The sequence below is a fragment of the Sardina pilchardus genome, chromosome 22 (assembly GCF_963854185.1).
Source record: "Sardina pilchardus chromosome 22, fSarPil1.1, whole genome shotgun sequence".
Taxonomy (NCBI): domain Eukaryota; kingdom Metazoa; phylum Chordata; class Actinopteri; order Clupeiformes; family Clupeidae; genus Sardina; species Sardina pilchardus.
The window spans coordinates 6,570,976-6,596,626 of NC_085015.1; the positions used below are offsets into that span (position 1 = coordinate 6,570,976).

At 40.6% G+C, this 25,651-nt stretch overlaps 1 protein-coding gene across 2 annotated transcripts; it reads left to right on the plus strand.

Annotated features, from left to right (window-relative positions):
* Positions 1 to 506: 506 nt before the first annotated feature.
* On the plus strand, positions 507 to 25,651 carry LOC134070393 (complement factor B-like). Of its 2 annotated transcripts, none has more exons than XM_062526735.1 (18): positions 507 to 656; positions 3,729 to 3,944; positions 5,123 to 5,308; positions 5,979 to 6,152; positions 6,548 to 6,625; positions 7,886 to 8,025; positions 8,318 to 8,462; positions 11,052 to 11,183; positions 11,293 to 11,376; positions 11,863 to 11,997; positions 18,228 to 18,328; positions 18,575 to 18,710; positions 20,042 to 20,174; positions 22,015 to 22,094; positions 22,342 to 22,436; positions 22,605 to 22,737; positions 25,128 to 25,177; positions 25,353 to 25,651. In XM_062526735.1, the coding sequence occupies exons 1-18, from the start codon at positions 596 to 598 to the stop codon at positions 25,500 to 25,502; spliced, it is 2,229 nt and encodes a 742-aa protein (XP_062382719.1). In that variant the 5' UTR covers positions 507 to 595; the 3' UTR covers positions 25,503 to 25,651. The 2 variants fall into 2 exon arrangements, with proteins under 2 accessions (XP_062382719.1, XP_062382718.1); XM_062526734.1 differs by lacking the exon at positions 507 to 656 and adding an exon at positions 1,742 to 1,896.

A 25,651-nucleotide genomic window follows, 5' to 3' on the forward strand; every position in this document is an offset into this window, starting at 1 on the left:
GACGTTTCGACCGTGTGGTCTTCAGATTCAACACATGAGCTGAACATGATGGTGCTGTGGTGCTAAAAGTCCTTTTTTTGCACACACCACGCTCTCCTGTTTGTTTTCTATGGGTGCGTGATCCAGGGAACTTTTAGAAAAATAAAAGATGGTTTGCATTCCAAAAAGTTTGCTCATTTATTTTCACTAGAAAACAGAAGAAAAGTTTTTGGAGTGCGACCAATCTTTTATTTTTCTACTTATGCATGCTGACAGACTGGAGTCCCAGACGTGGACATATAGGCCTACCAGAGACACACCGCACTTCTTAGTCCATTTCATGCTTCTCCATAAGGAAAGTATTTACTAGTAAAAACGCAGCCATTTTCTAATGGTACTGTAGACACTGTCATACTGAATGCTATCTCTCTGAGGTAGGCTACCATCGGTCATTGCACAATGGCGGTTACGGGAAAGGCATCCAAACTCCAGTTGATTCACCCGTTACAGCGGGACATTGGCAGATACTAGCTATCTACAGGAAAAATTAACCTCGCACTCCAGTGGGCTGAAGTGATATTATTATGTAGGTTAGCTGTCCAGAGATTGACTCAGCATGGCGAAAAAATGTTTGTGGACTTTGTTTACTTTGATCATACTGTCTTCTCTTATGCTAGGTAAGTTTAAACTGCGCAAAATCTAAATATCAAGCCAATATCTCAATCTATAAGTATTTTAATGGTTTCATGTTTTTTGTATTAGCTGCAATCCACTGCACATTAATGAGAGAAATGGGTTAGTGGTTGACTGATGTAGTATATAGCATAATTTGTTTTGTACTCACTTTTTATTGTATTGGTGGGTAACAACATGTGCAGTATAAGGTATTGTAACAATACGGATACCTTACATCCCACCCTCCAAAATGGGTGCAGAGCTTTACCAATTCAGATCTGACTCTAGAAATAAGATAATGTAGGCATGCAGCAAAACCATTTTCTATCTCCCATGCATCTATCAGAGGCTTTACTACTGTGGGCCAGATGTACTAACGTTTTGCGCACATTTTAGGCGTAACGTGCACGTTATAGCATGGCGATGGTATGTACAAATCGGCCGCAATGAGGGAAACGCGCAGACTGCCTGCCGTGGGAGCTGAGAATGGCTATTTGCGCTTTTCCGTGTCATGCATATTAATTCCTGGGCGGATCAGCTGAAAATGGGTGTAACGCGCAAGTACAGGGGAGGAGAGGTGCTAATCGCGATTGATTAAGTATTCCGCCATATGTATGAAACAGCGCACGTCTATTTTGCGTTGAAAAACTTCCGCCTTCTGAAAGCAGGTGTAATCCAAATTGCGGTTAAATGCATCTATTAGAAAAACGTTTGGAGACAGGTGAATCAATATTCAGAGCATCAGTTTTCTTCATTGTACTATGTCAAAAGCAACCTTAACTTTAGTTTGCCTCTCTAAAATCGTGTTTTCTCTTTCACGACATAGCCTACACTTCCCAATCTGTTAGACAAGCATTAAGTATCCTTAGTCTACGTGCAGTAAATAGTTCACAAGTAGACTATTTTTTTAAGTGGATTATTAGAACTGTCAGTTACTGCAATCACTGTTGCACAACTTTTGTTAATAAATAATACATGAGTGCTCATTTTGAATGCTCCCGCTTTAAAGATACAGTTTGACATAGCGGTTGCATAATGGCTCTTTCGGGAAATGCACTGGAAACCCAGCTGAACTCTTGGTTAAAAAGTGACAGAGCCGATAGTGACAACAGTCAGTCGGCTCATGAGTCATGACACATAGAATCTCCTGCGCTGCTGTGTCCAGAGATTGTGTCATCATGGCAAGAATATGTTTGTGGACTTTCCTGTTTACCCTGATCAGAGTGTCTTGTCTTGTGCCGGGTAAGTTTTGACGAATGACAAATGGTATCCTTACTGTATGTCTGATATATCACTGTGTGATGTTTATGTCTCTCATAAGAATTATCTCATTCTTTTTTTCTTCAATTGGACACAGATCAAACGTCGTAGTACCATATAGCAAATCTTTGTCCTTTTTTCTAAAGTGCTAGATGCCGTTTTTGACTATATATGGCATGAGATATGCCTCAGGACTTTCTCCAAAACTATGTACTGTTTTTAGATGCACTTAATGAAGCTGGGATCCACTTCATCTTGATCTCACTCTTAGCACAGCTGAAGCCATCTCTTGCAAATGTGTTTTCATTTTTCACTTTTTCATTAGATAGGATAGATTAGGATAGGATTGGACAGGATAGCCTTTAATGTCCCCTAAGGGCAATTTGGTTCACCCTCAATTCACTCAATTCAGCACAATTCACTCAATCAACATAAAATGGTTTAACACCATTTTCAAAACATTTCACACAGTTCTCATACATAATGACTCCAAAAACTCTATTATTTGATTAACTGTTTTGAACAATATTTCTTCACAGCTGATCGATATTGCTTATAAAATTCTGAACTTGTAATATCACTGTGTGGATCTCCTTTGCACAATTCAATTCAATCAGCAATCGTTCATTATCGATAAGAGATAGCGTTTCTATGTGTTATTTGCAAGCGTCGAGAAAAACTGTCACTCTTGACAAAACGGCATTTTTGTTCCAGAACTCTGCTCTGTTTACAGTACACTCCCGTTACATGGCGGTGTCTTCCTGAGATACACGACACAACAGCACCGTCCTGTGCATGTAAACAAGAACACACATAAAAACTAAAATACAAATAAAATAAATAAGTGTAATAAGAAAATAAAATAATAATAATAATAAAGTCACATATTAGTCATTATTGTGGCAATGAGGTGGAAAGTTGTAGTTTAATGGCCTCCAGTCCTGAGTGTCTCTCTCATTTGGGGAGATTAACCTGCCACTGAATACACTCTTCAGCTCATCTATCATTTGGGGGATAACACACACACACACACACACACACACACACACACACACTCTTCAGCTCAACAAATCTATCATTTAGGATATGACACACACACACACACACACACACACACACACACACACACACACACACACACACACACACACATACTCTTCAGCTCAACAAGTCTATCATTTAGGGTATGACACACACACACACACACACACTCTTGAGCTCAACAAGTCTATCATTTAGACTTTTAGAGGATGACAGATGCTGCTCAGGATACTCATCAGTATTTTCCTGTATATGGTTTAGTGACAAACCTGGGTAAATTAACTCAGAGTAAGGGGCACCAAGTATATGGTTTAGTGACAAACCTGGATAAATTAACTGGGTAAATTAACTGGGAAAAACCTGGGTCAATTAACTGGGTAAATTAACTGGGTAAAACCTGGGTAAATGAACTCAGAGTCAGGGGCAAACCTCCTAATAGAAAAGTTGTATGGCTTCATTCTCCCAACAAAACAATGCTATATATAGGTCTTTTATTGTTGGAGGTTTATCACTTACTCAGACTTAACTTACCCAGGTTTGTCACTAAACCACGTACTTGGAATATCCCCCTTGTAATATCCTGCAAATGTTTGATTGGTCACATTGTGCGCCACCATGTGGACGGATGTTGTAATAAATATGGAAGCGGCTTGAAACGCTCAAGTTTGAGCTCCGATTATTCTGTTTAGTTTAAGACATTTGACTGTTACTAACAGGTAATGTTACACCCCTGTTAAACTTCAGAACTTCTCATTCTAAACTCCATTCCATAGGTGCAACCGCAGACAGCGATTGCTCAAGGGACAACCTGTCTATTGAGGGAGGACACTACACTCTAAGTAAACAATTAGAGGCTGGCAGTGTGCTTGTCTACCACTGTCCATCTGAGTACTTTTCTCCTGTCAGAACTCGACGTTGTCTGGGAAATGGGAAGTGGGATCCTCTTCCAAAGCGCTCGAGACCTAACAGACCTGGACTCCAGTGCAAACGTGAGTGCTTTGCTAAGATGACAAAGAATGATGACAAAGATGACTAACATGACAAAGTACAAACAAACTTACAAAAGAGTAGATCCACCGCGCTTCTGCAGCATTACATCTGGTGCATCAGACGAGAGAAGGGGCCGTGTAGATATACTAAAAGTAAAGACTCGGAGCAGCACAAACTGGATTTTAATTAAGGTGCACCTTACACTGGTGGCCTACGCCCAGTGCGTAATGCATATGGTGGGAGCGGCGCCATTGGTCCTGATTCGATGGATTTTTCATCATCACATCAGCTTAATCAGTTTGTTGGAAGTAGTCATTTTTATAGGTGAACTATGCAAGTTTTTTTTTAGATTAATTTTTCTTAACTAATCAGCTTCGGAGTCATTAGAATGGTTAGTTGACTTATTTCGGGTTGAATGACGGCTGTCTCGCTTCCCCCTAGCGCCTCTGAGCGGAAAAAAACATGCATGCAAGTTTGTGCCACCGGGTCCAGCCTCACGACCATGCTCATGAAAAGGCAGACTGACCAATTGGAAGTGTTGTAAAATATACACACTAAAGCAGTCTAGGGGAAGGTCTGTAGAGAAATCTGCAAGCGTAAAACAAGCAAAAATGAAAAGCGAAAGCATGGTTGCCATGGTTTCCCTTTACTGATGTGTAAAGATCAAAGATTGGAAACACAGAGGGGCGGAGTCACCCCGCGTTCACACTGTCTTCGTCCGTCGACGGATCTCGGAGGTTGTGTCTGCCGTATGTGTATTTGCATACACGTGATCTGATTGGCTGACGGATCCGTCACTGCCTGAAAAGTTGAACATTTCTCAACTTTCTTGACGGAGGCAACGGAGCTGAAGAAACGGACGGACCCACAATGCATTTCGAGTCCGCCCCATGCAAAGTGAATGAGATCCGTTGACGGACGTAGACAGTGTGAATGCAGGGTCAGAGAGTCAAAATCCCACCACAGACAGAATCTGTTCCAATCTTTCAGTCAACACACACGATTCTGATTAGCACAAACCTCCAGCCAGATAGATCCGCTGCTTGGAAAACTTGCATTGTGTTCAGTGCACAGGTAGCAATAGGAGGTTTAGCATAGCAGCAGTAGAGTGCACCTCTCTACCGTTTACTGACACTCCACCACAATCAGTGTCCTTCTCTTCTTTCTGATCCTGCAGTTGTCAGATGTCCTGACCCTCTTGGATTTCAGCATGGATCAGTCTCGCCGTTGCAGGACAAATACTATGTGAATGACACTACGACGTATGAATGCTTTTCTGACTACCAACTCTCTGGGTCTGAGACTCGTGTTTGCAAAGCCAACGGAAAGTGGAATGGTAGCACACCAATATGCAGTCATAACAGTGAGTTAAACCACACACAAAAAAACAAATAAAACATGCAATATATAATATACTGTATAATGTAATACTTATTTTCTAAAATATCCATCAAATATCAAAATTTGGTTGAAGTTTTGGGAACTGAAATTAAATGTCGCTGTGCTTTTGTTTCACGAAATCTTGCTAGATCGACGTAGGAACCATTTTAGAAAAGCAATACGCCACTCGAGTCTGTAGTGTACACTGACTCTGCTTTGAGTCATGCCTAACAACACCCCTTATAGCTGTTCTAGAATCAGTGTAAACTATGGCCTCTCTGGGCTTATTGCTTACGTTTATTTCACTAGTTCGCCCTTGGATTGCTTGAAGTGAGTACAGAGAATAGCAAGTTTGGCTTGGTAGCTGGCCACGGTCCTGGGATGCCAATAGTGGATCACTTGTGAGTGATGTCCGCTAACACCCCCTATGGATGAGGGGTCATTTGGAGCTTAGAGCTAATAGTGAAATGGAGGAGCAGGGGGGGAGGTGGGAGGCTTTGCAACTCCAGCATGACGTAAGGGGCAGCAAGGAAGGAGGGTTTTATACCCTATGTCCGGAAGTTGGGTGAGTGATGGCTGTCAATCAACCCTATGGGCTCCTCCCGAACTTTGTTTAGAAAACATCATATCTCACTCTCTCTTCTGTGGAACAGGTCATCACTGCCCAGATCCTGGAGTTCCTGCAGGAACTCGCCGGACAGGTAACGAGTTCCACATTGGTGACAAGGTCACCTACCGCTGTGAGGATGCGCTGATTCTGATTGGCTCCAAGGAGCGCATGTGCCAGGAGGGCGGAGAGTGGACTGGACAGGAGCCAGAGTGCTACTGTAAGGGACACAACATCCAGTGTCACAAACACACACACACACACACATACGCATACATATGCACGCACACACACACACACACACACACACACACTAGCAAGCAAACACACACACACACACACACACACACACACACACACACTAGCAAACATGCACACACACACACACACACACACACACATTCACTAGCAAACAAAATGTCATTCTACCTTTTCTTTCTCTTTCCATCCCATTCTCAGTGCCTGCATTATCTGTCTCCACTATGAATTATATTTCACATTACATTTGTTTGCATACATGGACTGGTTATGCCTTGGAATTGCATTTCTAATCAATTAAAAATAATTATTGACTTTAATTTACTTCAGATAGATTTTAACAATTTTTTGTTTCAGATGAGTATACGTATGATACGCCAGACGAAGTTGCTGAGATATTCAGCAAATCCCTTCAAACGTCCTTAACTGAGGAGAGTGAGTTCCAGTTGATTTGCTTTTATCCAGACAGTGGACTGTCAGATATACTGTATTACAGCAGTCATAACTAGGTGGTTCATAGGTCAAAAAGGCTGTGTCAGCCTAATAGCTGCCACTGATTCAATGATGTCACATGTTTGTTAAAGAGGAACAATGCAGTATTGGCGATTTCATCTCTGGTTTCGGTTTCGTTTTTCGTTTTCGCTCGTTTTATGCTTGCATATTTCTCTGCAGAGCTTCCCCAACAGCTTTAGCGTGTATATTCATACATATATAGGCTATATATAAATATATAAATTGCAAGCGTGGTTCTTCTTGTTCCTTACGCGTCTCTGACTTCCAGATGTAAACAGCAGACGATCGTTTATCAGAAAGTTGCAAGGTTGTAATAGCGGATAGGGACACTAGGGGCGGGAGGAAATGTTCGACTGTTTTCGATAAAATTGGTCAGTCAAGCAAAACAACGATTTCTAAGCGATTTTATGTCTATGAAAAAGTTGCATAGGGTCTCTTTAAGTTGTCTTGAAAAATACCAACCTGTAAGCTACAGTAGTTATGTTACGATAGTGAAATAAACGACTGCTTTTAGTGAAATGTATCTCTAATGCAATACACATAAGACGACAGATCCTGTTCTAGCACCACTCTGTGTTACAGTGTATATGTGACCATTCAAAGCGAAATCAGTCGTTTTGCGCACAACGTTATTTTGAGAAAATCAACAATAACAAACTTCCGGGTTAAAATGTTGAATTTCACGTTTTCGCATAATTCGACTGTATACAGTCTACAGTTTCATATCGTGAACGCATTTCACGGAAAACATACGTTTTGACTGTTAAACCCGGCGAAGATTCAACACATTTACTGTCATTCCCGTTGTGCACGCGCCGCTTAAAAAGGTGATTTCTCCTCTTCTAGCATATCGTGACAGGAGAACCATGTCAACTTTGGATGCTGTTATCTTAGCGATAGTTTGTGTAATACCCTCGATATATATATCGTTGGAAAGCTTAGTTTATGGCCATTCACATGAGCACAATAACTTAATTTAATACATTTTACCGAAAGGACTGGTTCCGCTTTACAGGGTCACATATTGCAATTATTTGTTTTTATATTATTTGAAACCAAAGGAGGACTTGCTGAATTTATTTGGGAATTTTATATTTTGCTTCTTGTTCTGTTTTATTCTGAGACCCTATTGACAGGTTTGTTCTTGTACTCGAGATAATGAGGTGTGTTCCATACTTTCAGCGAATACACAACAAGGGAAGAAAATACGCCTGACTAATGATGGGAATCTCCACATCTACATTGCCATTGATGCTTCGGATAGTATTGACATAAACATTTTTAATAAGACAAGGGAGGTCATTAAGAAGCTCATTGAGAAGGTACAATAGGATGTGCTATAACAGTACTTTTAGTATTTGTGCTCATTTTAATGTGTGCGTTTGTTGAGATTGTTTCTGGCGCTCTTCAGGCAGGGTGATTTTCCCTTTGAGAAAATGAGAGAAAATACTGTATATAGTTTGTTATTAAACTTTACATATTATTGTTAATAATAATATGTTACTGTTTGAAGTATTATTTGTAATAATAGTTGGGAATAATGCTTTTACTTGGCAATCAGAAATGATTCTTGTAAGTCAATCTAATGCTTCTCCATCTTGTATGCTCCAACAGATTTCCTACTATGAGGTGACCCCCATGTATGACATCATAATTTTTGCCTCAACGGTGACAACAATTGTAAACATAGCAGATTACTATACGGCTGCCCCGGAACTTTATAAAGTCCTCGAAGATTTGGACAGCTTTGATTATGACTGTAAGTCAAGGCTGTCTCACTCTCAACACAGAGGGATACAATTATTTATGTTTTCTTTTTGTACAATAATATCTAATAGAGTTATCCCAATCCCACCCCATCTCTCTTTCTCTCGTTCCTGTCAATCTCTTCACTATATCCTAACATAAGAAAGGCAAAAAAAGCTCAAAGAAACATACTTTAAACAAACTGTACTACTGTAATTTCCCAACTATTAGCCGCGGCATATACATTAATTATTAATTAATGTCTTCAGCTCTGAGGTTAACACACAGGGGCAGTTAATATGGTATTAATATGGTTTTGTAGGGCTTAGCGGCAACATACGTGGACAGAACATTTTAGCTCGTATGTCCACAATCGTGTTCACTACTGTATTGGGGATGCTTTGGACACGTATAGGGGCACTTATGCTTCCATCTGGTGGTTTCAGAAGTGTCTAACATACTACGGTAAAAAAACAAAATGGCGGCAAACACAAGCGAAAATTCAAGTGGCCGCTCCATACACAAACATCTTCCAGGTAAAAAATCCTGTATTATTTTATAGCTTATTCTTATTTAGGTATTTAAAGAAGCGTTGAACATTAGTCATGACAAAAAAAATCGGAAAAAAAACTGTAAAATAACAACTTAGCATGTCGCTAAACATGACGTACACGTATGTGTACGCAGGGACTGAAGTTCCTAGAGAAAAAAATAGAAAAAAAGTTTTTCTGGTGTAGCTAAAAGCTGTACATTGTCTAAATGTAATAAATAACAATTCAACAACTCAACACATATACATACATAGATTAGTTGGGTTAAAAATGTCAGTAAACCCTCTGGATCATCAGTATGCCACTGCCCCCCACACATAGCACACTGCCCCCCACCCCACCCCACCCCACACAAACACACCTGATTGCAATTCACATATACCACACTTTTCCATGCAATCCACTACACTTACAATACTTCTCAACTTTTCACACACACACACACACACACACACACGACTGCCGTCCTACCCCACCTTCACCTAACTCCCCCTACTTCACTGCATCATAGGAAGCCACACTACTTACAGACAACATACAGCCCACCAAACCACTGTATCATCATATGACACTGCCCCACATACACAGCACACTGGCAAACACTCATCCCACCCCCCCCCCCCCCCATCACACACACACACACACACTGCCCCTTACCAGCGTCTTATTAGCCACATACATACAACACACTGCCCACCACCCTCTGGATCATCAGTATGCCACTGCCCCACACACACAGCACACTGACCCCCCCCCCCCCCCCCCCCCCCCCCCACCAACACACACACTTACAGGCTCCCTCTACTAGCTCGACCCCAGGTAGTTGGGTTGGCCCCTTGAGCCGTGGATCTGCCCAAGATTTCTTCTGTCCCTTGGTGCTCCCCCCCCACACACACACACATACATCATTCACCCCCTGCAGCTTACTCTTACCACCCCCCCCCCCCCCCCCAAATGCTTTTTGCACTTGCCCCTGCCCCTGGCCAACCCCCCATCACACACACACACACACACACACACACACACACACACTGCCCCTTACCAGTGCCTTATTAGCAACATACATACAACACACTGCCCACCACCCTCCGGATAATCTGCCACTGCCCCACATACACAGCACACTGGCCAACCCCCCCATCACACACACACACACACACACACACACACACACACTGCCCCTACCAGCGTCTTATTAGCCACAGACATACAACACACTGCCCACCACCCTCTGGATCATCAGTATGCCACTGCCCCACACACACAGCACACTGACCCCCCCCCCCCCCCCCCAAATATTCAAAACATGTTTAAAAAAATGTGTGCATATATTCATGCACATTGATTCATGCAAAAGCAGTCAGGGAAGAACTGCTGGGTTCAATGTGAAATTCTATTACATGCTTGTGTTTTATGGAAGTTCGGACCCAGCGTCCACATCATAAAAATTGCATGTAAAAAAACAGCTTGGGCCTTAGGAGGTTAAACTTCCACACAAAACACTTTCCTGCGACTTATACACAATGCGGCTAATACACAGGAAATTACTGTACATAGCTCTGTTTTCCTCTTACCATGTCATCCGATCAAATAGCATTGATTAGTGATGCAATGAATAATTACAGAACTCATATAAAGTTAAACATAAATCAATGCATTGTTATAGAAAAATAAGGCAAGTCAAGAAATATTGACCAAAAGCAGTTATAGTCTCTGTACACAACTCTCCATGTAAATTGGAGCAACATGCTTATCCTACTATCCACTCATTTTACTAAATTGTGTTCACAATATAATAAATTGTGCACAAAATCTAGTACAATGAGAACACACTACTGTAAATTGAGTTGAGTGTTGATATATAATCCCATAGCAGAGAATACAGTTTGAATGTATATGTGAATTCATGGTTAATTGATGTAATGTAACATTCACTGTCTGAAACCTCAATAGCAATTAAAATGTCAGTTGTATTTCCTACATACAGTATGTTTACTTTACATATTTATTTATGTATTTTATGCATTTAATGTGTGTTCTTCTTTTGACAGCAATCAGAGATAATGCAGGAACAAATATTGCTGAAGCTTTTAACCACATTTACAATCGAATGAGCTGGTTAAACTCTAACAACGGCGCCAAGTTTATGAACAGCAGTCACACCATTATCATGTTCACTGATGGTAAACAAGCTGTTATTTCCATAACATACAAATGAATGTCTGATTATGACAGTAAGTTAACATAATCAATGACAATTACATCTAATGGTATGTCATCAACTTTTTCAAGGTGAAGCCAACATGGGTGGCAAACCGGATGTTAGAATCAAGGAAATCGAAGACTTCATATCCAAACAGAAGTCAGCGACTCTTGGTGAGAAATGCTCTAGAAAATAGAATTTCAAAGAGATGTGCATTGAGTGGCCTTAAAATACAGGTTATGTTCCAATATTTAGTGGAATTTAAATTCACAAAAGAAAATGTGCAAACCTTTCCCTTCAGGAATTCGTAATGTTGTAATCGCAAGAATTAGCGCAAATTCAACCAATCACCTTGAATTCTAGACGACCTTGCAATTTCTTACCAACACCGCAACTTTCCTGCAAATTTGACCAATCATTGTAGTTTCCCCAGAATTTTCACCTACCACAACGCACATGAATATTGAGACAGGTGCCACACTCAGACAACAGAGATCACCCTACAGTATAACTTGTTCCTCTAGTCTGCAGCTATGATGTCAGTAAATAGAAGGCTTACGTTAATGAGCGGCTGTCATATTTTGTACCACTTTGCGGTACATTTAGATAAGTAATTTGTCTATTGTCTCAATACTTAAAGCTGTTTTTCTCCCCCACAGAGATATACATGTTTGGTGTGGGTGAGGACATACAGAGAGACGATCTCAATCATTACGCAACGAAAGGCGACGGAAAGCATGTATTTTATATGGAGGACATGGATACACTACACAAGACCTTTGACGTAATGCTCGGTATGGGCTCTTTCATATTCATATTCCACTAGAATAGTACAGTAGAGTAGAATGTTAGCCTGACTGTACGTAGGCTACTACACACCGCCGTCGACTTGAGCTTCCAAGAAGCTCTGGAAAGGACGCTTGGGGGAAGCTCTGGACGCTCAGACGCTTTGGCCGCTCTGACGTGGCAGCATTCTATGTTCGTTGCTAGTCATTTGCCGCTGCACCGCCTCATAGCTCATTACCATAAAAGTTGACCCAATTTCAACTTACTGCTTGGCGCTCAAGTTGCTCGAGAAGTCCAAAACGCGAAGCAGACGGATGTGCAGCTTCTTGCAGCTGAGAGAAGCCGGCTTCCATTGAAAATGAACGACTTCCTGTATCTTTGCAAACTCAAGTCGGCGGCGGTGTGAACATACTGTACAGTTAGTGTTCTGGTATTACTGGTATGACCTAAAGTCACATCATTATTTCATGGCCATTTTCAAAGCTTATCGACCATTTCTGAAAACTCACGTTAGCATGTAAACAGGGGCAAACCTTTGGCATTGTGAGGTGATGTTCCCTAGTTTGTTTGAAATCTCTGATTGGCCACCTGTTTTTGAGCGACATGTTCATGACACCCTTCCCCAGCTACTTTTTCAGAATACCTTGCTAGTAGCTACAGATGGTACGGGTTGAGAATGCTCCTTTCTTTCCCGCACATCGGGACTCCCGAAGCATCGGGAAAACTGCAACCGCAAGGGGGCAACATAGACCGCCCTAATAATATGAAGGTTCGGCTCATGGAAAAACCCGAGGACACCGCGCTGGTGACGAGCGGAGAAAAGAGACATCACGCTCGGCATGTCAGATTGCAGTTTCAGAGTTTTTGAATGTTTTACAGCCTACCTCACAGCTGGCTCTCTCACTCGACGTAGCCTATAACTCAGTCAGTCCAGCAGAGATGCCAGAGCAACGTTTTGGTCAATGGAGAGGGAGAGAAATGCTCCGCATATCCGTCTCATTTAATCCGTCTCATTTAATCATTAAAATGAAGGTGATGACTGGCGAAATTATAATCAAACGACGTTTCAATAAACCATTGTTGAAATTAATGAAAATGGTTTTAGAAGCCTTCAATTCAACCTGAAAGACTCGATAGGCAACCTTAGATTAATTCATTAATTCATTACGGTTACAAACCGCATTTCCGTGAATAGGCTATTATTGTCAAGGCGAAGACGAAAGAGATGGACAAGATGGACATTTAGGCTACATTTATGCTAGGAATACTTAGAAATGTGTAGGCCTATAGGCTATTTTAAAACGGAGGCATGTTCATTTTAACCGGCGACGCTGGGTAGCTTACCCAGCACTTTATCACAGATTTTGTCCCCACCACTTTTGACAACTGAAAATAAAATGTATTTAACAGAAATATCTTTAATAGGCATACATGCCTATCATGTCACTTTACTTATAACCGTAGGCTACATGCATGGAGAAGATCGCGCATTTTGTAACATTGTATGGATGGTCAGATATGCGATAGGGCAGTGAGGGTGATTCATTGTAACCATCGACTAGTAGGCCTTGTTCCGCAAAAGAAGTTTCTAGCAACTTAGAATATATGGATCTCGTTATGCATGTTCATGTTGATTCAGAGATAGACATAGACTACCGTGGGCTACTGTGCGTCAATATAACAGCATTTTATCATGTGGTGAATTAATGACTAACGTCAGTTTAACATGTCAGAACTTTTGATCGGCGTTTCAAGTGCATGCTGCGAATAAATGAACTCGACTGACTGAATCCTTTATATTTCTTGGCTAAGTGCGAAGATATTGATACTCGAACGGTGGCGTAACTGGATGAGGCATCTTAATCACACGTCAGCGACCGGGGTTCAAAACTTACTCTACGAACCTCCGGAACCCATTAAGACAAGAGGCATTATTTTATAAAAAGTTTTGCGATTTTTTTTATGATTGCGATGTTTGCTGAAAAGAAAAGTTAATATGTGAATTCGTGGTTCAGCGCGCGCGCGCACACACACACACACACACACACACATTTTTACATTTACATAATAGGGCTCGGGCACACGCCTTGAACTCTAGGAATATCGCCGCCATTTGGTAGCGCACTGAACGTAATATCCATTCATTCAGATGCACAAGACAAGAAGCAGAAATATAGTAGCGATTTATTATTTTCCTCTTGCGATCGTGGGTTGCACTGTTACACCCCACTACACAGCAACATACGACCAAGAAGGCAAAAACTAAGTAACAGGAACACACTAAAAGGCGGGAGTAAATCCATAGTAATCCATAGTAAACTAAGGAGTGAAGCTGCCAATGTGGCTGTGCCCGCGAAGTTTTGATGTCATGATCCCGAGCCCTAGTGTCAGGAAGTGTCTGTCGAGAGAGAGGGGGGAGGGAGGCAATCGTCCTCAATGCAGCATATAGGTAGGCTATAATGTCTAGTGAACTGGTTAGACAAGTGTGGGGGAGGGGGAATGATCGCACAAGACAATTGCTCTTCATGAAATGGGTAGTCTCACAGACGTTTGTCGATGTTTAAACGTAGCCTACTACATCACTTGCGAAATCGGACGTGGCACATAGAATTATTAGGCTACTGGATTTAATATAGCAAGTCTATATACTTTGTTCATCCTATATTAAAATGTAATGTGCTGCGGGGAAGCATTGGGGAAGTCAGTTTAAGTTGTCCTGTAACAATTTGCCTCTTATTATAATCAAGAGTAACACGAAAAACACAAATATCATGTATTGTGTCGTAAACAGTTAATGACTTCGTGGCCACTATGCGCAACTGCATCGCGCAGTGAGCTGAAGGATAGGAGGACCGACACTTATTAACACAAAGCTTTGTAAAGCACTAACAACCACCCCTCAAAGTTCATTGTCCATAAGTCCAAACAATAAGTATAAAAATTCGACAATCCAAAACGATAACGAGATCTCCCAGAAACGAAAAACAAGTTTGTTGAGTAGGCCTAGCCTAGTCCTTCCAACAATCTCAGCTTTTGCGTTTGTTAGATAAAAGGCATTCTGTCCTGCTGTATTCCAATGAGAAAAAATCATCCACAAGGTAGGCTAAGGGTCACGGTAATGCAGCATGCAGGAATCTATATACGCACAAAACGAATGAATGGGTTATATCGGCCAAAACGAATGAATGGGTTGGGAGAGTCGTCTGGCTGTGTCAGCAGACTGCAGTCGGTCTCGAGGGGTTAAATAACGCACGTACTTGAATTTTAATCTGAAGAAGACCACACGGTCGAAACGTCATTCCTTTGTGATAAAGAAAATAAAATAAAATCAAAAAAGAAGGATTTCAAGTGTGCGAACCTTTTTCCATTTTTTTATGATTTAGCCTACTCTTGTTCTGCACCTTGACCGGGGATGTGCACACACTTTTTTACTACACTTGAATTTTAAACCAACCATCCTATAGCCATACTTTAATAATCAGATGTTATGCTCATTTTTGTAGGCTACACCTCACCGGCAAGCACGCACGCAAATGCTGCTTTTATTGCACATCTACAATATTGGCCAGGCTATAGGGAACAGGGAATAGGCTTTTAGGACTGTATTTTGCCTTCGTGCAACTTTAGTTGTGCTCAATCTAAATTATTGTCAGTAAGAATAGGTCATATTACCAAATGGCGAACCTCGAAAAGTATTTAGGATATAGAGCCGTGTCCATTACGCATGCAGTTATTTTTTAGGCTATTGTTTTATTTGAGTATTTTTGTCTACCATGGCAAACATAGTTGAAACGTTCGCTCTAAACTTATGTATTTCCAATCGGCTTTCACAATCAGCTACAGCTGCGCATGAAAACTTGCAATGTCTTTACAGAACTGCTTTCACTTCCCCGAGTCGCGAACGCAACATGCACAACAACCGATATTTAGCAAACACATGCATTTCCAGCTCTCAAAACCGATGAGGTCCAGATCTCAGTGGACTCAAAGCTGCCTACAGCCATGCATAGTAAGCCTAATGATAGCCTAATAGTTATGACATTAATAGCCTATTAATGTTTAGTGTTTAACTTTCTGTTTAGTGTTGACAACACAAAGGCCTTCACGTTGTGTGGCAGTGCTTGCTTGCCCTTCGATCCATCCCAGTTGGTGGTTTTGCACCTGTCCCTGAGTTATAGTCTATATGAGTAAGCGCTTGTGCTCTAACCGCATAATAAAAGAAGCACCTGCAGCAGTGCTTATGGCAAGGCTATTAACACCTGTCACTGAGCTATGGACAAGCAGTTATGCTCGAAAATTATCATAATAACAGACACACCTAATTGTATGGCTCTATGTTTGAACACATCAAATTAGCAAGCATTTCCTCCCGATAGCAGCAACGTTTGCTTTTTTTTTCTGTCGGTCCGCGGTTGCTTGGTCAATTGCGCAGCAAATTATCAGATGAAGCGGACCTAATTTCACTCCATGTCTCGCGGACCAGCAGCAGTCTCCACGTTTCGCGGCCCATAGTTTGAGAAACGCTGCATTAAAGTGTCATTCAGTTGTAGGCTATATGTTTAGTGTTTTCTTTGTGTGTTTTGCATTGTAGTGTGTTTGCATTGAGTAGTTCCTTAAAATACGGAACAAAGAGCGTCCCGTAGGCTATCTGTTCAATACAGAAGAAGACTTTTACTTATATATTTCTTATAACGAAACGCGAAGAAAAAATACGAGGACTGACCATCTCGCCTCTCCGCGTTTCCCCCAATATCATGGCGACAAAGAGAAATAAATGATTGGACATTTTAATGTTTGTAGCGCGCCAGTTTACCCAGTGTGTGTGCATTGAGTAGTTCCTTAAAATACGGAACAAAGAGCGTCCCATAGGCTATCTGTTCAATAAAGAAAAAGACTTTAACTATTACTTATATATTTCTTATAACGAAACGCGAAGAAAAAAAAATACGAGGACTGACCATCTCGCCTCTCCGCGTTTCCAACAATACCATGGCGACAAAGAGAAATAAATATGATTTGACATTTTAATGTTTGTAGCGCGCTAGTTTACCCAGTGTGTGTGCATTGAGTAGTTCCTTAAAATATGGATCAAAGAGCGTCCCGTAGGCTATCTGTTCAATACAGAAGAAGACTTTAACTATTACTTATATATTTCTTATAACGAAACGCTGCATTGAGTAGTTCCTTAAAATAGCCTACGGAACGAGCGTCCCGTAGACTATCTGTTTAATACGGAAGAAGACTAACTATTACTTATATATTTCTTATAACGCTGGCTGTAGGCGATTTCTATAACCATTTTCATTCATTTCAACAATGGTTCATTGAAGTGTCGTTTGAATGATTTCGCCAGTCATCACCTTCATTTTAATGATTCAATGAGATTAAGGAGTCGACTATTGACGGATATGCGGTCTTCATCATTAAATGCAGTTGAAACTTTCTGCCACCTGGTGGTTGTTTGGGTACATTGCCTTAGCCTCGAAAAAAATCGGCTTGACGCACTGCGGGATCTCTTCGGGAGTCCCGCGGGAGAAGGTGCATTCTCAACCCGTACCCACTGTACATATACACGTGATCTGAGAGTGATGTCCAAGTGATCTTTCAGACATCCTGGGAAGGATGCCATCAACATCTAATAGTCCAGAAAATCTAATATGCGAATGTCATGCTGTCTTAGGGGGGACTGTAGTTATCCATCCATATGGCTGAAGGGAAGTACCGTGAACCTTAACCCTTGTCTGCGAAGCAAACCAAAGATCGTTAAGGCGGAGCAAGATACGTCGTCGTAGTTCATGTCTATGGGTGCAAAACGGGGATCACTTCCTCTGCATAAAGGGGGTGTGTCATGTGTGTCATGTCCATAGACTTCAATGGAACAGCTCTGCATAAAGGGGGATTTTGCCCCCCCCCCCCCCTCTTGCGATTCGGGTTCCAAGAAGTGGCTTCTCATTAAGTATCTTGCTCCGCCCTTAATGATCTTTGAGCAAACTTTCTGTGGCTGTGACTCTTCCGAAATTGATAAATGAACAAGCCAGTCATTTTGACCCAGCGATGATCTGACTCTAATCTGGCTGTGTGATTATTCGGAATGGCGTTTTTCTCAAAAAGGTATTCAGACGTCAGAGAACAAGGAAGGGTCTGAGACCACCATCTTTTATTGGAATGAAGAATTGATTGGATTTAAAGGAACACTTTAATGGGTTTTTTTTGTTGATTGTTTCCTTGTTTTTTTTAGATGAGAGCAGCGTTGTAGGATTGTGCGGACTTCACAGGGACTACAGCTTTGGAGATCAAAGTCCTTTTAACCATCCTTGGTTGGTTAAAATTACTGTCAAGGTCAGTCAATGTCCTGGAAATAATCATATTTTCTTATTTTTAGATTTAGAGCATTGAGCAAGATTCTCCAAAATGTTTTCTCTTGTATACCTACATTGGCCGGGTTTCCCAAAATTGTTAAGAAGCTCTTAAGTGCTAAGAACTTCTTAGGAGCGTTGTAAGAATGTTCTAAGAACGCTCCTAAGAAGTTCTTGGGACTTAAGAGCTTCTTAACTTTTTTGGGAAACCCGGCCATTTTCTCTTCAGCATGAAGGAGGCAAAGCCTCCAAGTGTTTGGGATCCCTCATCACTCCTCGCTATGTCTTAACGGCTGCCCACTGCTTCAAGTTTGGAGATACGAATGAAAGCATCGCTATAACACTCAACTCTGGCGGAATTGCAAGTACTTGTGATTTTTGTATCCAGATAAGTGACCCTGCAAGGCAAAACCGGTTGCTTTGCCCTCGATGCTATATTGAGAAAATCCATGATAAACAAACATTCCTTTAACTAAAGGCTGGCTTACATTGCACGATTTTGGTCTGTTTTAACAGTCGGCGACTAAATTTCCAAAATCGGGCGGAAATCTTGGGAGTTGTACTAGAATCTCGGCGCGCTCCCGTCATCTACATCGTTTAGTGTAAGGTGCCAATCTTAGCGGTTTTAAGTCCGTCGGAGTCAGTCTTTTTCTAGTTTTGCCGTTACGACAATATCAAACATGTTTGATATTATCGGAAGTTTTTTCAGTCGTGGCTCATGCAAATAGTGACGTGAACATTAAAAAACAATAGTGACCTCGGTCGAACACGAAACAGGAAGGGGCAAAATAGGCGACAGCTGTAGCCTATATGATTATTTGTTATTTAATTTCTTATAATTTATTAGTCGGCTATTCTACGTGACAGAACAACTCTATGTCTGTTAGTGATGTCACACATCAAACAATGCTGCAGAAACGCGAAAAAAATACTTTGATATGAGTAGGCTATCATGTGAGTTCCTGTTGATGATGACATGTAGCCTAGTGCACGATGGAAATAATTTGAAGGAATCTAGCAGCAGTCTTGTAAATAGTGACCCACAGTCTTTGCAAAATCCTAATCTGAGACTGGCCTGTGACTACTAGACTGTGACTAAAAACTCAATGAATTGTCTTTAGATGCGAGAGGCTCTGAGACTGTAGTCTTTCAAAAACCTTTTCCAAATCTTTGCAAAGTCTGTCAATGTAAGGTAGGCTTAAGACGAGTTGATGATACATACCTCTCACGTTTCAATGCGTGCACACTCACTGGCTCTGGCGCTGGCACCATTCATTAGGATCCAAACACAGATGAAGTTAGAAGTAACCAAACACCAACACACATGGTTATCCCTCTTAACCGCTTAGAAATGCACCACGTTTTATTTTGGCTCACCATACTTTGTGTGATTACTCGTGTTACTGTATATTACAGTAATAGGGAACACATGGAAATGTTTGGTTGTTTCTAAATTCATCTCTGTTTGGATCCTAATAAATGAACTGGGCTAGCTAAGTGCTATCAAAGTAGCGCCGTTCACCAGAGCCAGTGAGTGCACACATTGAAACGTGAGAGGTTTGTACTCGTCTTAGTTAAGGGAATAATGTAGTTTACAGTAATATGACAAAACGATTAAGTGTTCCTTTAATATTGTACAGTATGTAACATCTTTCCCACATGTAATGAATGCATTATTTTGCTTAATTTCCTCTAGAGGTGAAAAAACACATTCCGCATGAAAAATTTAATATAAAATCGAAAGAGAAGGAAGGAGTGCCTGAATTTTATGACTACGATGTGGCTCTTATTGAACTAGCTGAAACTATTGAGAGCTCTGCCAAGAAAAGGTCAGTCCTTTTATCACATTTCCTCTAATATACAGGAATATAGATAATAGGTGCGTCTAAACTGAATACTGTGGAAAAGTTCATATCTTCCTGTACTTTTGCCACCTTATGTGTGTGTCAGTATCAATAGGGGGGTTGTACCCAAGGAGATATTAACCAATGAAAACGCACAATTGGAATAAAGCACACAAGTTCACTGACTAAAGGCACCAGAGGCGAGGTTCCAAAAATAAGTTGTCTTGATTATAAACATGTAAATCTCATGAACAACATACAAGACAAGTGTCAATCATACCATTTGAGAATAGGGGGAACAAGGGCTATCGGGGCTGAGGCTTAGCAGCAGGGGGTGAGATACCAGGAGATGTATCCCAAAACACCAACCAGGCACTCGTGCTTGCACATACAGACCTCGAAAACCAGATATAACACAATGGCAACTAGAAAAGCTCTCAGATAGCGCAGCTACCTCCGCCTGCCTTCTTCTTCCTACAGTAGGTTGTCATACATTTGAACCTAAACTATTCAGATCGCCACCACGTGGCCATACCATGCCATTACACCACTAAGCTAAATACATAAACGGCTCCGGAATCCCGACGGAATTACGGATCACTCCCAAAATGTAATCATTTCTTCCTTGGGTCATGCCTGACATTCGCTGAATGTCGCATTCATCGACATCCATCCATCACTTTTTGAGTTATCTTGCTAAGAGACAGACAAACAAACAGACAGACAAACACCGGTCCCCGATGAAAACATATACCTCCTTGGCGGAGGTAAAAAATGAAGATAAATCCAATCCGAGGGCACACGTGTACCACAAACACAGAGAAGGGGACACCTCCCACTAGGGGATATAGCTGCCTTCCTGCCTTGGTTGTATTTTCGTCAGTTTCCTGGCAAACCATAGGACAACATTCGCAACTTTTAAGCAACGTTCCCATAACTAAGAAAAAATGTTTCAATAACGTTCTAATAACCAAAAACTGTTAGCTGGGAAAACATGAAGTCAGGAGTAGACCAATCGTGTCGTCTACCAACTCAAGGCTACTCCAGAGTAAATAGAATGGCGGAATCATTGTGAAGGACTCAGCCTGTGTGTCTCGCCACGTGTGCCTTACCCTCCTTGTGAAGGGTGTCAATAAGTGTCTTCTGAATGCATTAGTCTATAGTCAGTAGTCTTTCCCATGTCTGTGCCTGTTTTCACTGAACCAGACTGAGAGAAGAACAAAGAATAGCATTTCTGTATTTTAAATTTGTTATTCTAATATTTGAGATACTGATATTTTTGTCATGATCTGTAAGCCATAACATCAAGAATAAAACAAACAATAGCTTGAAATATTTATCTTCATCTGCAATGAACCTAGGATATATCAGAGACTGACTTTTTGAAATAAATTATGGAAAAAGGAACTTTTCCACAATATTTTATTTTTTGAGATGCACCTGTAAAATGTAACAACTTTGCCATCTAATACCGTAATTGATTAGCACTGACCACCACTGATTAGGATTTTTTAAGTAAAGATAAATGCATCAATACATTTTGTAAAAAGTGTTTATGTGGTTTACTATAATATACTGTAGTACTGTGCAGTACTGCAAGCTTTCATGTTCCATTGACCAAAACATTTTGAGCACTTTGAACAAATGCATGTATTATTTATCAGTGGGAATGTGAAGGTGGCTGTTGAAGTGAAGTCCTCAGTCCTAAATGCATACGTGATTAGTGCCATTCTTGAGGCTCTAGGCTGCCTCTTGATAATGTGTGGTGATGATGTGTGGTGATCTGATGACCCTCTCTCCTCACCTCCATGTTCCCGTGTTTTAGACCAATCTGCATTCCTTGCACTAAAGAAACGAGCGCTGCTTTGAAACTGTCTGGCAGTGATGATACATGTAAGGGACACGGTGAGTATATTTATAGATTCAAAATAGTGCTGTCAAAAATATTGCGTTATTAACGCGAAACAATTTTAACGGCGTTATTTTTTTTATCGCGAGATTAACGCTCTTCCTGACCTGTGAGTTTTTAATAATATTAAATAAACAGTATCACAAAATAATTGTGAGTACTGTATTTTCTGGACTACAAGTTGCTCCGGAGTATAAGTTACATCAGTTAAAAAATCGACATGTTATGTGTTTTCTCCAACAGAGAAGATATTGTTGAACCAAGACCATGTGCAAGCGAGATTTGTGACAGATAAAAGTAAAATGAAACATGCCTTAATCAAGCAAGGAACACATCAGGTAAGTCCATGTTCAATTTTATATTTCACAGTTGTCCAGGGTCATCACTTGAGGCTTGCATTATTTTTTTGTTTTGTTTTGTTTTGTGATGTGTACTTGCTAAAATGTGTTACCTCTGACAATTACTGTACACACTGTGACTGAGAGATTTCTGGCTTTGCTTTGTAGAGGACGTCCTGCTTTGAAAAGGCCACATATGCTAAAGACATATCCCCTCAAGTGAAATACACAAACGTTGTGACTGACAGATTCCTGTGTACTGGGGGGATTGATCCCCAGACTGATGACGCTGCTTGTAAAGGTTTGCAAAAACATTTAGTCGCATGGTTTTCCTGAATGAAGCACACAAATAAGTTGTGAAGTAGGTTTTCAGAAAATATTGATTATTGTGATGCATCCTTGCAATCTTTGCATCCCATTTCAATAGAGCAGTTCCATGCTCAGTGTCTCTCTCAGCCAAGGGGTCCTTAGACGGGGATCACATTCTCCAGCGGCAAGCGTAATGCAACGCGCAGACCAATAATACATCCAAAACATTCTATCTCATCCTAATTTCATTCTTTGTTGTTACGGTCTTAGACAAATCTGATCGGTCTAAATACCTAAACATTCTAAATCTGATTGTGATGAGCTGAGCGTTGCGCTTCAAAGTTGAACCAAGTTCAACGCTCAGTTTGTTCAACCGTTTTGTTAACGTTACGCCAGCGTTGTCACCGGTCCACTGCTGAACCATAGAGAGCCGGAAACCTGCCGCTTGCCGCTGTGATCCCAGCCTTAGAGTATCGAAGCCATGACATGCCGTTGCCAAGGTGGCAATCTCACTGGATCTAAAATTAATTTAACCATTATGCCTGTGCGTATACTCCCTCAGGCATTTACAGTTTTTTACGATTGTTTACACACTAAAATATTTTTTTTCACACAATTAGCAAAATTTTACTCCAAGGAGCAAAACACCTCCACAGATTTGCACAACATTACACACAATGTCTGCTTCACCCTTTTTGCAAAATATTACACACAGTGATTTGTAAAACTCTACACACATTTCCACACCTTAGACACAGATAAGGATTGTGAGGTTACTTCCTTGTCATTACAAAGCCCCGGATTGCCAATGACTACACTAATGAACGAATTGGATAATCACATCCACCAGGTGTGTAAGCACACATGTGCAGAATTGAAAACGCAGCACTCAGGTGTGCTATACAGTCTTGTTGCTTTTGCAGTAGTTGCTCTTCAGAGTCAAAGTGTATGTACTTTATGCAGTAGTTTTTGTTTGTCTACAGATTTTATTTGTTCAATTGATTTCATTGTTGGTTGATTACTGTAACTGATTATGGTTAGAAACACTGTAAGTATTGAAAGAAATACTTGAAATACTCTACAAAGTCTACATCAGTCTTCAGTGTTGTACAGTGCAAGTGCAAGTTTATAGACCTATTTATGTACACTTTCCCTATGTCGAACTCATCATGAAGAATGTTGTGGGTTTGTCACTATTTTTTGGACATCTAAATGATCCCTTACATAACAATGTCTGGGCAAAAATCTAGCACATGCTATTTCCTAATTTTTCTTTTTACACATGCGTTTTGCATTTATCACTGCAGTGTGAAACTGGCTGCAATAGTGTCTGATCATTGAGGACTGTGTTTGTTAAATGACAGCTAATAGCATTTTTACAAATATGTGTATATGTTTTGACTGAAGTGTGTATGTTTTGACTGAAGTGTGTTTGTTTTGACTGAAGTGTTTCATTTTGCAAAGAATCAAAGAATTATGCAAACTGAGTGTGGCGCTTGGATACCTGTGCTTAAATTTTGTTAAAAAGAACTCGGTTTGAAAAATTGTGTGTAAGCAATTGAAAAAAACTGTAAAGGAGAACTATGCAAGGCTTTTAGCTTAATTTAACTTAAGTCTACCTTACACTGACAGACTTTGACAAGATTTGGGAAAGACTCTTGAAAGATTGTAGTCTTTCGAGTAAAGCTTGAATGAGGGGCATTAGTTAAAAGACTACAATCTCTCAAGAATCTTTCCCAAATATTGTCAAAGTCTGTCAGTGTAAAGCCTACCTTACACTGGCAAGATTTGGGAAAGATTCTTGAAAGACTGTAGTCTTTTGAGTAAAGTCTGAATGAGGGGCATTAGTTAAAAGACTACAATCTTTCAAGAATCTTTCCCAAATCTTGTCAGTGTAAGGTAGGCTTTAGGTAGGCTTTAACTGAGTTCGGCTACAAAAAGGATCCAAAGCTGCCATATTTGCCCATATAAGGAGATCTGGGTGTTAATTGACGCTAACTGCAATTGTAAGTTAGCTCTGGGGTAGCAAAGATCAAAGTGCCGTCTTCACCTACCGAAGATCACAGTATCCACTCGAAAGCAGAGGACAAAACTTTAAAATGTCTGCATTTCCAATGTCATCATCCCCGCAACAGGTGCGATAATTGCGATAATTGAAAATCCCCATGTTATTTTTCCATAGAAAAAAACTCAAGATATCGCATCTCCTTATTTGTTCAAAGATGGTAGCTTTTTTGTAGACAAACTTCAGAGGTCTATTAGACTGAATGTTCACTCTCACTTACTGAAAAATCACTAAAATACAGTATGTTGAAAGTTAACTTAGATGTGTTGCTTTTGCTATTGCTAAATCAATTCTTTGAATGTTTTATTTATGTACAGGAGAGTCTGGTGGTGCTTTGTTTCTTGAAAGGAACACCCGCTCAATTCAGGTAAGAAAGAAATCGTTCATGACTTCCAGTTTGAAAAATTGGGTCAGCAACGTGTGAATGTGAGTGTCTCTCTCTCTCTCTCTCTCTCTCTCTCTCTCTCTCTCTGTGTAGAGGGGAAATAATTGAGAGGATTTGGCCTCCTTTTACCTATTAACTCACTCATTTCTCCCTGCAGGTTGGAATTATCAGTTGGGGTGTGAAGGATGTTTGTGAAGGGGGATCAGTAAAATCTAATTCAAAACACAGTGACTATCACATCAGCCTCTTTGAAGTACAGCAGTTCTTGAGGACCAACATGAAGGATGGAGTAACATTTATAAACTGAAATTATGACCTCATATTTTCCAAAAAAACCCCTGTCTTTGTGTAATTGTCAGTTGCTTAACTTTTGTATGTATGAAGACACTTTCAATCTAACATAGTGAAAACATAAAGTGAAGTAAACAAAAAATAAAGATTACATTTTGAATTTGA